A 17,427-nucleotide genomic window follows, 5' to 3' on the forward strand; every position below is an offset into this window, starting at 1 on the left:
ACGAATAACATTGTAATTTCACAGTGAAACCTATCAAATATTTTTTTCACCAAGTAAAAAAAAAAACATTTAAATAATTAAAACAAGATAACATTTATTTGCTTAGATGCAAGATTAAATAACTTTCACTTGTGAACACCAGATCTAACATTTTTACTGTGACTTGTGGCATTACATTCGAAGATCCTCTTAAAAATATTGCATCTAATGTTCACTCAGTGAAAGATACTTTTATCACAGACTGAAACAAAACTTAATACGAGCCGCACCATGAGAAAACCAACATAGTGCATTTGCGACCAGCATGGATCTAGACCAGCCTGCGCATCCATGCAGTCTGGTCAGGATCCATACTGTTCGCTAATAGTTTCTCTAATTGCAATAGGGTTTGAAAGCGAACAGTATGGATCCTGACCAGACTGCGCAGATGTGTAGGGTGGTCTGGATCCATGCTGGTCGCAAGTGCACTATGTTGGTTTTCTCATGGTGCAGCTCAACTGTCATCTATATCTTACTTTTTTCGGGTAATAATTCATTCTGTACAACTCTGTTAAAAGATTCAGTTATATCTGTATCATCTAACTTGTGGAATAATATCAGGAATGGCAGTCCTTCTTCTGTTAATTCCTGAAATTACAATCACAGTAAAACTTTTAAACAAAGCTTCAAAAACATCTTTTTTTAAATAAATCTATTGTTAAGTAACGAAAGAACATAAAAGTAAAAATTTTGTCATGGGAAGTAAGTCAGTGATTTTTTAATTCCAAAATATATAAAGAAATACGTCTTCATTACCTCCTTAATAACCTCAGCAGGGGTTTCAATAATTACTGAAGTAGGTGGAAGTTGCAAACTAGAGTGTGTGTGGCCGTGGGGTGGGTAGGTTCTTTGTTTTTACTTGCTATAGGAAAAGTAGCCGGGGCTTCAGACCACTTAAGAATGTGTGGTGAAAACTCACCAATCTCTTGTAACAAATATATTGCTGAACATTAGTGACAATTTTGTAGAAAAAGTGGGACTATCTCGTTACAGTATTTTCTGATTATCTGTAAATCTGTAGTGACTCCATCATTATTCAAAATCTTTTTGACACCTGTTTTTTTGTAACCGTTTTAAAGTTTCCCAATGGCAAACTATTTTCTCATTACATAGGACACTGACCTACTTCCTGAGAAGTTAAACAAATTACTCAATATACACACAACATTTTTACAATTTCATACCCATTGAATATTAATAACCCTAGATAAAGTTTCTGTTATCACCAATGCTGGAGACATTTACTGTGGTTCTGAAATTTATGGCAATGATAATTTATTAATGTATTAACTGACATTTAAACATGCGCATAATCATTATCAGATTTCTCTACCTTGAAATATTTTACCACAAAATATGACCTTGGTTTTTGAGGCAGAAGTCTGGGTCATTCATGACACACTGTCCTGTTATGGTGAAGGCTGGAATATCCTTATATGTGTAAAAAAGTTATAGAGTGGACAAGATATTCTAAACAAACACACATACATGCACTGATGGATGTAGGGGGCATGAAAACAAGCAACTCACCTCAGCATTTTCAAAAGTTATTTCTCTAACTAGGGGAACACATTTCTCTTGCATCCATTGTAACATAAGATCAAAGTTGTTCATTTCTCCATTATAGGCAATGTCTTCTCTCCTAGTCTGTGAATACATCAAGAAATCAGGTCTTTCTACTGCCTAGACAAAGCAATACACCTCTTGTCTACACAATCAAATGTATTTTTTTATAGAAATTGTAAAGAATCTAATAGTGAATGAGGTCTAAATTCCAAGTTTTATTCTCTTTCATTTCTCAATTGAAAACTACAGTAATGAAATTACAATGGTCACTGAAACAACTGGTAGGCATAGGAAATAGAGATCAATATAATTGCACCTTTACTAATCCTACCAGGTGTTCTGTATTACAAAAGTGCTTCTATTGTGACATTTTGATACAAGCAAAACTGTATTATCTGCACTATTAATTACTTACTGGTACTTCATTTTATTATTGGCTTGTTAAAAGTTAATTTTTTACCATATGTAAGTTGACAAAATCATAGGAACCATATTTTAAGGTGTAAATCAAACACAAATGAATAAATCCTCAAAGTTTTTGTTGTGCAAAAACGTATGATATTGCGTCTAAAACAGTTTTCATTTTCCATTCAATTGTGTTATTGCATGGGAAGTAAACTAATAGATATCTCTGCTTATAAGTACTAGCCCAAGGCAAGAGTTGTCATTCTTTGTAGATCACAACTTTAAATTAAAAATTAAAACTTCTGTTATTGATATTAACAAAACTATCATAAACTTCACATTTGTGAAATCATTTTTGGTTATTTCAAGGACTTGGAAATCAATTTCTAGACTTTATTTAATGTATTACTATCACTGAAAATTTTAGGGTCTATCTCTACAACTGGTTTACTGGGGCTCAAGTTATAAATTTTAGTTAGGAGATGTCTCACAACTCCAGGATCTAATAGGTTGATACTGAGCTCATTCACGAAACTGACCAATGGCCAGGTTTCACACATACCTGATCTTAGAAATTTACAAACTTTATACCCTGAGAGCAGTACTAACCTGTACAAAAAATATGTGATGAACAACATTCCAAAATGAATGTTGCAAGATTAAGTTTCATTTTTACTTCATGCTAAGTACACAAAAGCTTCTTATCTAAAGAAAGAGCTTGGCACTGCAATGAAGGCTTAAAAGCTAACAGCACTACAGTAACACATTGTTCAAGTATTATTAACAAATAACAAGAGATGTCTAATGACAGCACACTCGAATATTTGAATCCCTTCCATCCTAATACTAGCTTACATACATACAAAAGCTTTAGCACAATTTTCTTAAGGTAGTTCTGCACGTTTGATAAACCGGAAGTGATGGCTTAACATCATTTATCCGGAAAACATAGAATAAAGCCTGGATTCGGCGTACAGAAATGAAAATCATTTTATGAATTAATGTCAACCTGTGAGTAAATTTATCACACTGGCATTGTTACTATCTTTCTAAAGTTAAAATATGATATTAAAACATCAGGCACGTTAAATAATCCAAAATTATGTCATGCAATTATCTTGAAATGTGCGGTTCACTTTAATCATGGTCAAATATCTCAAAAATAAGCACATGGACCTATACATTTTTTTTCACCACATTAAAGCCCATATGTTTATTTACGACTATGAGAAGTTTCATTAAAATCTACATTGCAGAAAAATTTCTATTCGCGAAAATGTTATGAAAGTTGTGATTTTCCCGTAGACTTCCATTATGAGAAAATGCTTGAGGTTCGAATTTTTCAAATCAGTCTAACAAACAAGAGGGCCATGATGGCCCTATATCGCTCACCTGTTATCATTGCACTTGAGGACAAGAAGGTCCTCAGAAAAAATATCTAAGTCCAAAGGACAGGAACAACAATGCGAAGAAATTTAACCAAAAAGAAAAAAAATTCTTACAAGGTATAGATATGTCTAAATACACCTAAAAATCGGAGGTACCATCCATGTTGTACCACAGAAAAGTGATCTCGGTTTTACCCTACGGCCAATAAAAAATGTGTTACTAAAAATAAGCTATTTATAGTAACGTAAAAGGGAAGTAATTAAAAAAAATAAATATTGTAAGTGAACAAAAGAAGGATCTGCCAAATAAATCTGTTGACATAAATGAAATTTCAGATCAGTATCTTCATTAGTTATGGAGATATACCCATTTTAATTTGAAATAAAGGGAGGTAATCTGACGTAATATCAGTTCATAGTTATCTACCCTGATTGTCTCAGTCCAACTAATAACAATTATGAAATTTCAAATAAGTCCTATAAGTACTAACTGATATAAATCCATTTTGATTACAATCAGGGGAGGTAATCAGATATAAAATAACTCTGGAACCTACGATTGGATCTGATTTGTCATGGAATCCAAGATTTATTGTTGTTGAAGATATTTTGGAAGTTTGTATCAAATAAAACCATATATGAAGTCTCTATATGGCTGCAAAAGCCAAAATAGCCAATTTTGGACCTTTAAGGGGCCATAACTCTGTAACCCATGATGGAATCTGGCCAGCTGAAGAAAGGTCGCAAGATCTTGTGGTAATACAAGTTGTGTGCAACTTGGGTTAAAATCAAATTGCTATTGTGCAGACAAGGTCAAAATAGCTAATTTTGGCCCTTTCAGGGGCCATAACTCTGGAACCCATTAAGTGATCTAGCCTATTCAAGAAAGGAACTAAGATCTTATGGTGACACAAGTTTTGTGCAAGTTTGATTAAATTCAAATCATAAATGAAGCTGCTATTGTGCAGAAAAGGTCAAAATAGCTAATTATGGCCCTTTCAGGGGCCATCACTCTGGAACCCATAAAGGAATCTCGCCAGTTCAAGAAAGGAACCAAGATCTTATGGTGATACAAGTTGTGTGCAAGTTTGGTTAAAATAAAATCATAAATGAAGCTGCAATTGTGCAGACAAGGTCAAAATAGCTAATTCTGGCCTTTTCAGGGGCCATAACTCTGGAACCCATAACAGAATCTGGCCAGTTCAAGAAAGGAACCAAGATCTTATGGTGATACAAGTTGTGTGCCAGTTTGGTAAAAATCAAATCATAAATAAAGCTGCTATTGTGCAGACAAGGTCAAAATAGCTAATTTTGGCCCTTTCAGGGGCCATAACTCTGGAACCCATAACGGGATTTGGCCAGTTCAAGAAAGGAACCGTGATCTTATGGTGATACAAGTTGTGTGCAAGTTTGGTTAAAATAAAATCATAAATGAAACCACTATCGTGCAGACAAGAAATTGTTGACGTACGCACGGACTGACGACGGACGAAGGGTGATCACAAAAGCTCACCTTGTCACTATGTGATAGGCGAGCTAAAAATCAAACACGCGACCCTATCTTTTTTAATTGCTGAATTTTCTTAGTATATTCTGAAGTTTTGAAAAGTCACGGTTTAATCAAATTCTACATTGTAGAACAAATTTCGATCCAAACGTGCAAAACTACCTTAATTGAAAATGGGGCAAAATTTTGCCAAAATGCAAGACCGAGTTATGAAATTTTCCAGGTGAGGTCATCTCATGAGGCCACAGATGTCTGGAGATCCTGTAAACATTTGGTGATCTGGATCCTAAGTAACATGCTTTCACAAAATTTCTATGTGTAAAAAGGAGCATAGTTTTGAAAAAAAGATATTGCCATGAGGGGTCATCTCATGATGCTGAATATATGTGTTAAGTTTGAAAAGCTTGGCCTAGTAATTTTTGAGAAACCTATTTACATGTAAAACTTTGTGGATGTTGGTGCAAAACAGCACAAGGGTGACAATAACAGCTCTATTGGAAAACAACTGAAAAAGTTGAGCTAAAACCTGAGCTCCTAAATAGTTTTTACAAAGCAGAACACAGAATTACTTACATGAGGTGGACGGAATACTATTTTGGCACCGAGACCAGCTCTTTCACCATTTGATACTTCTCTGTAATGAAAATAAAGCAGTGGGATATTTAATGGATTCTGAATTAAATCTAGAATTATACGGTTCTTAACACTTCTAAATGGCCATTTTTAGATTACTGTTTTAAAGTCTAACAGCAGTCATAAAACACTTTCCTCACTTAAAACCCAACTCACTTATAACAAATATTCACACTTTAAAATGATTGAAAACAGATAGTTAGCACAGATCAAGTTTGATGAAGATTTATCAACCAGTTCATATGTAGTCGTAACAGCCCCCTTAAAGGGGTCAAGTGCCCCAATTTGTTTAAATTTGGGAGAGACCTTATAATGATGCTAAAGATTAAGTCTGATGAAGATCCATCTAACAGTTCCTATGAAGAAGTCAATTAAAGGTAATTCTAATTTTAGCTGTAGTTGCCTCTTAAAAAGGGTAAAAGTGCCCTCAATTACAAAATTGAGAGAGACCCTTATAATGATGCTAAAGATCAAGCCTTATGGATACCATCCAACTGTTCATGAGAAGTTGTTTGAAGGTATTTCTAGTTTTAGCTCTAGCTTCTTCTAAAAGGGACCAGGCTGAAACATTTGAACAAACTAGGGAGAGGACTGTATAACAATGCTGCAGACAAAGTTTGATGGATATCCACTGAGCAGTTCATGAGAAGTTTTTTAAAGGCTTCTTTCTCTGGAAGCCCCTAAAAGGGGCCAAGCTGAAACATCTGAATAAACTTGATAAATACAATGCCAGGATGCTACTGACCAAGTTTAGTGCAATTCTGACAAGTAGTTTCAGAGGGGATGTCAGAAATGTGGATGGATCAGCAGACGAGTCTCAGGATCACAATAGCTCACCCCAAGCACTTTATGCACAGAGGAGCTAAGAAAACAAAATGTAAAGACTGCCCAATCCAATTAATTTCTTCATTCACAAATAAATTGGTGTTTTATTTTGAACAACTGCAATATTTCTTGACAAACTGGCTTACCCAACCGCTGCATGGAACACACAATCATCTCTAAGTTGCAGAGCAACCCGTCGGAATGTTTTATAACTGTCTGTCTCTTTATCTTCAAAGAAACCAATCATGTTTCGCTTGGTATCCTGAAATAAATGACAAGAAACCAATCATATTTCGCTTGGTATCCTGAAATAAATGACAGGTAATTGTTCAATTTATGTTTCCTTTTTGTTTCATGTATCTTTGGTCTCAATTCAAAGTAATGAACTTTACAACTCATATAAACAAAACTAAACTAATTCAAGAACTTATATTTGACTGGTACATCATTCAATTTAGGCAGTTTGCCACCTATGATTCAAAGGGGTGTTCACTGAATATTTACCGAGTTGAATAGTGAACAGTGCAGACCATGATCAGCCTGCATGGATGTGCAGGCTGATTTTGGTCTGCACTGGTCGCAAAGGCAGAATCACTTTCTGACAGCAGGCTAAAGGTTAAAACAAGAGCACCGCCTTGCGGGTGCTGACGCTCATCTGATTATTTTTGTGTAATAGAAATATTGTCCTACCCATGATTTTCTAAGTCTAAAAAGGGCCATCATTCTTGCAAAAAGCAGGATAGAGTTATGTTTCTTGATGTACAGTGTCCACTTATGATGGTGAAAAACTGTTGCAAGTTTTAAAGCAATAGCTTTAATAGTTTATGAGAAAAGTTGACTTAAACATAATACTCAACCAAGAAAATGATTTTCTAAGTCCAAAAGGGGCAATAATTATTGCAAAAAGCAGGATGGAGTTATGTTGCTTGCTGTACAGGGTCAGCTTATGATGGTGAACAAGTGTTGCAAGTTTCAAAGCAATAGCTTTGATAGTTTAAGAGAAAAAGTTGACCTAAACATAAAACTTAACCAAGAAATCTGATATTTTCTAAGTCAAAAAGGGGCCATAAATCTTGCAAAAAGCAGGACGGAGTTATGTTTCTTGCTATACAGGGTCAACTTATGATGGTAAACAAGTGTTGCAAGTTTTAAAGCAATAGCTTTGATAGTTTAGGATAAAAGCTGACCTAAACATAAAACTTAACCAAGAAAACTGATTTTCTAAGTCCAAAAGGGGCAATAAATCTTGCAAAAAGCAAGATGGAGTTATGATTCTTGACGTACAGGGTCTGCTTATGATGGTGAACAAGTATTCCAAGTTTCAAAGCAATAGCTTTGATAGTTTAGGAGAAAAGTTGACCTAAACATAAAACTTAACCAAGAAATCTGATATTTTCTAAGTACAAAAGGGGCCATAAATCTTGCAAAAAGCAAGATGGAGTTATGTTTCTTGCTATACAGGGTCAGCTTATGATGGTGAACAAGTATTCCAAGTTTCAAAGCAATAGCTTTGATAGTTTAGGAGAAAAGCTGACCTAAACATAAAACTTAACCAGGCAACGCCGACGCCGACGCAGACGCCGACGCCGACGCCGACAACCGCTCAAGTGATGACAATAACTCATCATTTTTTTTCAAAAAATCAGATGAGCTAAAAAGTCGCAATACTTTGTAGGTTCCCTTTTCTTTGACATTTTCTGGATTCTACCAATCATAGTTCAACACATTTTTTCAAATATCAAATTAAGTTTTTCTAACTGGACTAGATTTTTTTTTCAAAAAAGAAAAAAAAAACAAAAAAACATTTCTTTAAATCTCTTTACTTTTTGCTGACAATTAATAATTGAAGGTACTTTTTAAGTTCAGAAAACTGACATAAACCTGCAAGCATATCCCTGTGAACATGCTTATTAATAAGTGACTGTAAGATAAATACTGAAACGAACCTCTAATTCATCTAACTCGTCCATTGTAGTGTGCTGCTTTATTGTATCTTCTACTTGACCTTTGATGAACTCTGCAAGGGCATCAGCTGACCTTTGACCTCTGTATTCTTTCTTTACTACCTGTCCATTGCGGAACAACTTCAAAGTTGGGTATTTAGATATATGGTATGTAGTTGCTATACCATCTGTAAGGGAAAATTAATTACATTTAAAACGCTGAAGAGCCGAGATAATGTCAGTGTCATCTCTTTTAATTACAACACTACTTCTCAGAGCTACTTCTATGTTAGGGGGATCTCGATGGCCAAGTGCTTAAGGCTGCTGATGTTAAATTACTTGCCCTTCACCAATTTAGGTTCAAGCCTAACTCTGGGCATTGAATTCCTTGTTTGAGGAAGCCATCCAGCTAGCTTACGGAAGGTCTCAGGGCCTCCTCTGCCATTCGCCAATGTAGCCAAATGCTACAAATTCAAATAACTCGCTACAGATTTTTGAAAGTGGCTACAAGAAATTTATTAAAATGTGGCCAAATTTCAGCAATTCAGCTTCAGTTTGGCAGTTTCTCTAAAAAATGGCTACAACATTGGAGGCCCTGGGCCTGTTGTTCTATCCAGGTGCCTGCGCATTACGAAACAATGCACTGAAGAGTACCTGGAGTCTTCCTCCTACATCAAAGCTGGAAAGTTGCCATGTGACTTGTAATTCGGTGTAACATTAAGCCCAACAAAACAAACAAACTTCTATGTTAGGAAAAAGCATAAAAACTGACGACTCACTCTCATTATCACAGTCTACCTTTCCAAATGCCACTTTTCCTTGATCCTGTAAAAAAAAATTAATGCGCATTTTCAAAAACTTGGAATTGTCAAACATTTACAATAATAAATCTAGGAGATATTTGTGTAACATAAAAATATATGTCACAAAGTGAACACCAGATGCAATATTTTCACGAGTGACGCTTTCATAAATGAAGGTGCAAAGTATGGTGTTCACGAGTAAAGCATATGTGTAAAACAAACAGGTTTCCTATTTATTCAATGTGTTTTTATGAGTTTAACCAAATAATACCAAATGTACACATGACACTCCATGTGCATTGCATCGCGCATTGCATCATTATGTTGCAAAGCCATGACATTACAATCTATAGCTTGGCTGAGAAAATGTTAAAATGGTTCTACGACTTACAAATTTTATGTCAATAGGAGTTTTATATCTATCAAAACCTTTACTGTTCATTACTTTTTGGGAAGAATTTCCAATGATTAATAAATCATATTCTTTCACATTCAAGTGTTGTTTTAAACTAGTGAAAACTAAAAATTGACATTTTTACTGCTTTAAAAAACAGTGAAAATATAAATTTTATTTTACCTAGATATGTTCCAGCATTTCACCGAAAGGCATTAAAGAAATAACTATATAATATGTATACAGTAAACAACTGACTCTTATATAAGAAATAACATACCGGGTAAAGATCTTTAATCCTTTTTCCAGCTTCTTCAAAAACCGGTTTAAGAATTTGACTGAATCGGCACCAGTCGGCGTAAAAGTTGACAAAAACCAGTTCATGTGTAGCTGAAAACAGAAAAGTTGAAACTCACAAAGAAAAAAATTCAAACTGTGTAAAACAAAATTCTCTCAATTTGAAAATAATTTTCCTTTAAGCCATGCATCTGGCTTATTGCCAAAACTTGGTGCAATATTAAAGACTTAATGTTAATTGGTTCACCACTGCTGTACTACTGCATGGCACTAGGGTCAGTTAAAAACAGAATCTGGGCAGGTAAAATTTCGTATTCAACTGCCTGTTGGGTAAGTCAAAGGTTTTTGTAAATAATGAGATTTCTTCTGTTAAAGCATATCAGTCACCATTTTTTTGTTGCTGCTGCTTACTTCTGCACATGAGTCAGTGAAGGACAAATGATTTCAGACACAATATCTTTATCAAACTGTTAGAAAGTATGTATGCCTTGCAAAAAGCCCAAATTTTCAACCCTGCAATTTGAAGACCTGCCTGCTCCATATCGGGCTAATCATTCGCCCTTCCATTAATTAAACAGAATATTCCATTTTAGTTCCAAATTTATAAAGGGTTGTAAAAATACTTACAGATAATATTATTGAAATTGTTTCCACTAAGTTGTAGTGTTTCCCCACTAGATCCATGAACCAACAGCAGGGTCTGAAATGAAAGTTTCAATTGGTAATAAATCTAACTTATACTTAAAATGCACGATACTGTGTGCCAACAAAAAACAAGAGCTGTCCGTAAGACAGCCAAGCTCGACTATTCGAAATATTGTCCTACAAGCAGGAAAATATTACCCAAAATGTAAAATATCAAAAGTTTTAAGTTCAAAAGGGGAAATAATTTGACCAAAATGCATATCAGAGTTATGGGACTTGCTGCTATCAACTAGTTTTATAACCCCGGAGGGACATGTGAAGTTTCAATTCAGTATCTGCATTAGTTTTGGAGATAGTAACTTGCATGTAAAACTTCAACCAGAATTTTCTAAGTCCAAAAGGGGGCATAATTTGCTCAAAATACATGTCAGAGTTATGGAACTTGACCCAGTGAGGTTAGTCATTGACCTAGAAAAAGAAATAATAAGTTTTAAATCTAAATGCCTTTTAAAATAGCTGTATGCAGGGCACTCGTTTGGCCATTTTTGGGGCCGAATATGGGTACCATTCCCCTCCTAAAATAATATGTTTTTTTCCCCTTTTTCAGAAGAAAATTCCCCTGATGATAGGTTGTTTGACACAAATCGATATTAACTCTTTCTTTTAATATTATATAGTGCCTCTAAGGAAGATTACTGTTGCAATATAGTCACATCAGTTAGAAATGATTGAAAACAGTATTAATATGTGTGAAAAGGAGTTACATATACATGGCTTAAACTTCCCCTTTTGGTCTTAAAATGTCGAAAAATTCCCCTTCCTGAGGGTATCAGTACCTGTCCCCAAAAGTTGTCTAGTGCCCTGGTATGTACTTGCACGCAAAACTTTAACCAGAATTTTCTAAGTCCAAAAGGGGGCATAATTTGGTCAAAAAGAAGGTCAGAGTTATGGGACTTGCTGCTATCAACTAGTTTTATAACCCCGAAGACACGTGAAGTTTCAATTCAATATCTGCATTAGTTTTGGGATAGTTACTTGCATGTAAACTTTAACCAGAATTTTCTAAGTCCAAAAGGGGGCATAATCTGCTCAAAATACATGTCAGAGTTATGGAACTTGACCCAGTGAGGTTGGTAATTGACATAGAAAAAGAAAAAATAAGTTTCAAATCTAAATGCCTTTAACATGTTTTAGTAATAGCTGTATATACTTGCACGCAAAACTTTAACCAGAATTTTCTAAGTCCAAAAGGGGCATAATTTGGCCAAAATGAAGGTCAGAGTTATGGAACTTGGTGCTATCAACTAGTTTTATAACCCCGATGACACATGTGAAGTTTCAATTCAATATCTGCATTAGTTACATGCACATCACTAAGTACAAAGGGGGGCATAATTTGCTCAAATTACTAGTCAAAGTTATGGAACTTGACCCAGTGAGGTTTGTAATTGACCTAGAAAAAGAAAAAATAAGTTTCAAATCTAAATGCCTTTTAGAAATAGCTGTATGTACTTGCACGCAAAACTTTAACCAGAATTTTCCAAGTCCAAAAGGGGGCCCAAGTCCAAAAGGGGGCATAATTTGGCCAAAATGAAGGTCAGGGTTATGGGACTTGGTGCTATCAACTAGTTTTGCAACCCCAAAGGCACATGTGAAGTTTCAATTCAATATCTGCTTTAGTTTTGGAGATAGTAACTTGCATGTAAAACTTCAACCAGAATATTCTAACAGTGTTCGAAATTCATGGTAGTCCGACAGCCCGTGGCTACCAAATTTCAGCTCGGACTACCGATTTTCCACAGGTACAAGCCCGACTGGGCTACCGAATTTTCCTCATTTGTTTAAAAAAAACATGCTAATTAAACGAGTACTGCATCGTGATTTTCCAGACTGAGAAACGCTTATGGAATTATTGGTTTTTGCACTCTTACATGTTGACAATCAAACACAGTGTCAAAGACGTAACCGCAGCTCTAATTGGCTGAATACAATCACCTCTAGCGTAACAGATAATTTGATTAGCTTTCACACTTCTCGCGAAAATCTCACAAGTACCTGCAGTAGGTGGAGCTTAAATTATGCTATCAGCATGTGTGTAATGTGTATTCAGCACTCGGTATTACATCTTACAAATTGTCAACAGTCCGAGTTGCAGTAATTGGCGAGTGCGGATCCTAAAATATCGGGCATAACAGTTTAGATTTCGTTTTGGCAAGGAGTGTCATGTCCGATGCTTTTGGACTCTGACGATGCTGATCTGGACTGGAGTATTTGGAGTTAAAATTTTTCAAAAACATGGCAAACATGTACTGTATGTCTTTTTTATTACTTCAAACATGCATAGAGATGTCTGTAAAACAAAATGTTATATGGTGCAAAAATTATGTATTTTAAGGTGTCAAAGTTCGGGCTAGTGAAATTGGTGTCGGGCCTGGAAATTTTTTAATCTGGTAGCCCGAACGGGCTACTGGATTCAAATCTGAATTTCGTACACTGTTCTAAGTACAAAAGGGGTCATAATTTGCTCAAAATACATGTCAGAGTTATGGAACTTGACCCAGTGAGGTTGGTAATTGACCTAGAAAAAGAAAAAATAAGTTTCAAAGCTATATGCCTTTAAATGATAGCTGTATGTACTTGCATGCAAAAACTTAACCAAGGTGTGACGCCGACGCCAGGGTGAGTAGAATAGCTAGACTATTCTACGAATAGTCGAGCTAATAACTTGTTAATTGAAATTGCTAAATGCTTGAGAGATTCTATGACACTCTTGTTGTGACTACTGTTGTAAACTTGTAAAATATGTATGTTCTCAATAATTGTTTGGGGTTAGGTACTGATCCATACATCTAGAAACAGATTCTCGAGGAACACAGGGTTAGAATTTAACAGTATTTTGCACTTACAAATTTTTGCGAATACAAAAAATTTTAACTTGCAATTTATCCACTCTAGTCGCAATTTGTTCAACATTGTTTCTACGTAAGCGTGTGTAGTAAAAAACAGGATTTTCCCATCTAATATGTACTTGAATGCAAAAACTTAACCAAGGTGTGACGCCGACGCCAGGGTGAGTAGAATAGGTAGACTATTCTACGAATAGTCGAGCTAATAACTTGTTAATTGAAATTGCTAAATGCTTGAGAGATTCTATGACACTCTTGTTGTGACTACTGTTGTAACTTGTAAAATATGTATGTTCTCAATAATTGTTTGGGGATAGGTACTGATCCATACATCTAGAAACAGATTCTCGAGGAACACAGGGTTAGAATTTAACAGTATTTTGCACTTACAAATTTTTGCGAATACAAACATTTTTAACTCGCAATTTATCAACTCTAGCAGTCAGGGGTGTAACTGTTTTAAGTTATGTAACCTATTTCAGTAACTTTTTCAAGCATTTTATAACCTGTAATAGCTATAAAATATAGTTAACTCAGGTAAGTTATTCAAAAAAGTCTTTTTGCTGTTCTTACAAAGTGACCTTTAAAGTGAAATTACATGTAGTAGCAAACTGAGGTTAATCAAATTCTCTTTTAGTCTGAGCATGACCTGATAAGCATAATGGGATAATAATAAGATATTAAGAGTTTTATAGCTTAAAAGCTTTTGCGTAAAACTTTATCAGCCTTGCGTAAAATTTTTTACTGCATAGCTGGAAATATAAAAGGTCAAGGATTCAGGAAATAATTGCATTAGTCTCATTCAAAATGATGAATTGGCACAGGAGGGCTTTGTAATATTTCATGATAACTGAAACAAGTTATGAAAGTTTAACCAATAACTCAAACGGGTTATAAACTGTCATAACTTGAAACAGTTACACCCCTGACTGTCTAGTCACAATTTGTTCAACATTGTTTCTACATAAGCGTGTGTAGTAAAAAACAGGACTTTCCCATCTAATATTGTGCATGCGCATACCAGTAGTTACCGTGTTGCTTAATAAAACTATGCAAACATTCCATTTAGTATGTAAAAACATCATCAATCAGTGCGTATTGTGTGAAGCATCATCATTAAATGCATACTACATCAGACCGAAACTGAAAGTTAAGGAAATTTCAAATTCAAAACATTGTATTTTCTACTGGAGATTTTGCACATGCAAAATTTTGCGAGTTTGGGCAAAAGTCACTTGCATTTTTAAAAATGTACTAGCATTTAATTGTTCACTAAAAATCAAAAACCGGACGGCTAGAAATTTCCCTTAGGATTTGCTACCGGACGGCTAGACACTTCCTATATATATAGGCCCATATATTAACAGAGCTCCAGATAAGCTGCGTATTTGCGTATTTACGCAATTAAAATTGCAGAAAACCAAATTGAATTCATACAGTGTGCGTACTGAAACGCAATTAAAATTCCTAATACCCAATTCGTAAAAAATAGCTTGCGTATCGCATTTTCCTTATAACTAGAACGGGTACGAGACTTTAACGCTAGATCTGACTGACTGGTTATACGTTACTGCAGAACAGGTTGCAATTATCGGAAAAATAACAGGACCATTCAGTCGGCTGATCGGTGTTATTTGGACGCTTTGTAAACAATTTTACGCCGATAAAATGTAAAGAGGTTGCAGGAAAAAACATTGTTGCAGCACAAACAAACAAATTAGTGAGATATTTTGCTGTTCAACAATGACAGTTATCTGCTTGTGACGATGTAGTGTCACCAATACTGGATGACATCTTTTGGGAGAATGCATATTGCGGTGACCACATCGTTCGGGATATTGTGGATGAACTGATCTCAGACTGCATTAAAAGTGAAAAAGAAAACAACAGTATGAAACATTCATTACAATTTTAAATACATTTTTGTATTAGACATTGAAGGGCGCCATTAAAATACTTAGTCAGTCCTGTTTAATGATATATACCATGTATACTGTAAGCAAAAAAATACTCAATTGTTAGTAGCAACCCCAGCATAATCCAATAATCAATTAACTGATAAGGATTTTCTACATAAATTCCATGGGTCATTAGGTTTATTATCCAAATAAACCATTTTATTACTAATCAATTTATATAAAACTGATATCAGATAAATCAGAAATGAATTATCTTTCATAAGCTGCAAATTTAAAGAAAATCCATTAAGGAGAAGTATGTTAATTAATTTATTAATTACCAATTATTGGTAATAATCGGTATTTTTCACACCTGCGCGCGCGGCTATTTATGGTGGACACGTGTTTATAACGGGGTGTGTTTTCATTTAAAGATGCGGTAATCTTGCCATTCATGAATATTTATGAGGTAATATAATCCAATCAGAGAAAAGAATGAGCTTCACAATGGCGTTACTTCCGTAAAAAATGACCTAGAAAAAAAAAATCTACAATGCCGTAAAGTCTGGTTAGATTTGTTGCCAATCCACAAGGTATGTAAAATAATGAGTTATTCCATCAAAAACTACGTTTTATAAGCTTTTTTGTGATATATAAATTATTAAAATCCATCAACGTTTACCCGACCGCATTTGCATCCAAAGTTCAGAGAACGCAAGAAACCCGCCGATGCCACGAGGCGTGCTTGGCCGCCATATTGGAAAACTTGATTTCCAAGCGGTAGTCTCAGAAAAAAGTCTAAAGCAAAAGAATTATCGATAGTATGGTCTTTCAGTGCAAAAAAACTTAATAGTAAATGGTATTTAGATATAATGAAATACTTATTAGATAATTATAAATGGCCGTTATGTAGAAATCGAAGAAAAAGTATGAACATTTCTCTCGACGAAAATGACCTAGTTTAGAGTTGAAAAATCTTCCAAGAAAATATCAATAAAAATTGTATAATGAACTCTTGCATCGGTCCGTTAATATTCAAAATGATTCAAGTTAACAATCTGAATCATTTATAAATGTATTTCGACGTTTTGCTTTCGAAAATAGTTGAATATTGTCTGAAAACCGCGTGTCTGCCGAGCGGGCACCGACTATAAATGGCCATATACTCGGATGTCCGAATTTCGGACAACGAATAAAAATTTCTATGAACCTTTAAAATAATGAGAAAGTAACTTCATTTTTGACCTTCAATTGTAAAAAAATCAGATTATATCGTCATCTTATTAATCATTTTTGTTTGTTTATTTTCAGGTCCATGTCAACACTGTTGAATAGCTGAAAGTCTTGTTGGTTTCAATTATTATGGCATCTTTATTCCCTGGACCTTTTTGTCAGGAATTGGGGCTTTTATCAGATAGGTTAAAAGGAAATGAATTATGTCAAATCCCTGAAGGTGCCTTGAAAAATGGACATGTGTTAGAATTAAAAACATTTGCTGACAAATCAAATCTGCCATGTGCTAGTGTAGTCCAATGGATACAAATTCTCCAGCCACAATCAAATGCCAGTCAAAGTACACTGAAATACAGAATTACAAATGCGCAAGAAATTAATAGAAAGTTGAACAGCAAAAAAAAGGTGAAAGGATTTAAATCAGTCAAAGAGTTTAAATCAACTGCATTTAACATAACAGAGAGCGAAAAGTGTCATTCATCAGGACTGAGAAATGAAACCGAAACAAATCAGATATCTACAGTCGCAGAAGATACAACATGCATTCCAAAGAATACATTTGATATTACCAAGTCCCTTACCGAGACAGAGACTCCTTGTGATATTCCCTTGTCCCCAAATAACTTAGAGGCATGCAGTGTGACCACCAAGTCGCGACCAGAAATAAAGTCTTGTGATAATTCCCCGTCCCAAATTGAGATAGAGACTCAGTCCCAGCATAATATGAACAGTGAATTTCCCCAGTCCAACAATGAGACGACAGTCAGAAAAAGAGCTTCAAACTCAAAAAAAACAGACGAGGAAAAGTTATTGAACACAACTCAGCATGAAATTGTTAAAAAACAAAAAGAATTAAAATCAATTCAGAATTTAATAGAGACTGAGAAGGAAAACCTAGAACGCCTGAAGTCTGCGAAAGGACACTATTCCGTGCGAAATGTTGAG

The 17,427-nt window shown here is 34.9% G+C and overlaps 1 protein-coding gene across 2 annotated transcripts in view; it reads right to left on the reverse strand.

Annotated features, from left to right (window-relative positions):
* Positions 1-17,427, reverse strand: part of LOC123538991 (endoplasmic reticulum resident protein 44-like) — a 39,241-nt gene that overhangs the window by 17,339 nt on the left and 4,475 nt on the right. For both annotated transcript variants that reach the window (XM_045323435.2, XM_053530026.1), the window contains exons 2-9: positions 10,428-10,500; positions 9,784-9,893; positions 9,086-9,131; positions 8,310-8,494; positions 6,510-6,625; positions 5,479-5,539; positions 1,570-1,686; positions 516-627 (exon numbers count right to left, since the gene is read on the reverse strand). In XM_045323435.2, coding sequence (XP_045179370.2) covers positions 516-627; positions 1,570-1,686; positions 5,479-5,539; positions 6,510-6,625; positions 8,310-8,494; positions 9,086-9,131; positions 9,784-9,893; positions 10,428-10,500 — 820 coding nt within the window. The remainder of the gene's footprint in view (positions 1-515; positions 628-1,569; positions 1,687-5,478; positions 5,540-6,509; positions 6,626-8,309; positions 8,495-9,085; positions 9,132-9,783; positions 9,894-10,427; positions 10,501-17,427) is intronic.

Source organism: Mercenaria mercenaria, chromosome 18 (assembly GCF_021730395.1).
Source record: "Mercenaria mercenaria strain notata chromosome 18, MADL_Memer_1, whole genome shotgun sequence".
Classification (NCBI taxonomy): Eukaryota; Metazoa; Mollusca; class Bivalvia; order Venerida; family Veneridae; genus Mercenaria; species Mercenaria mercenaria.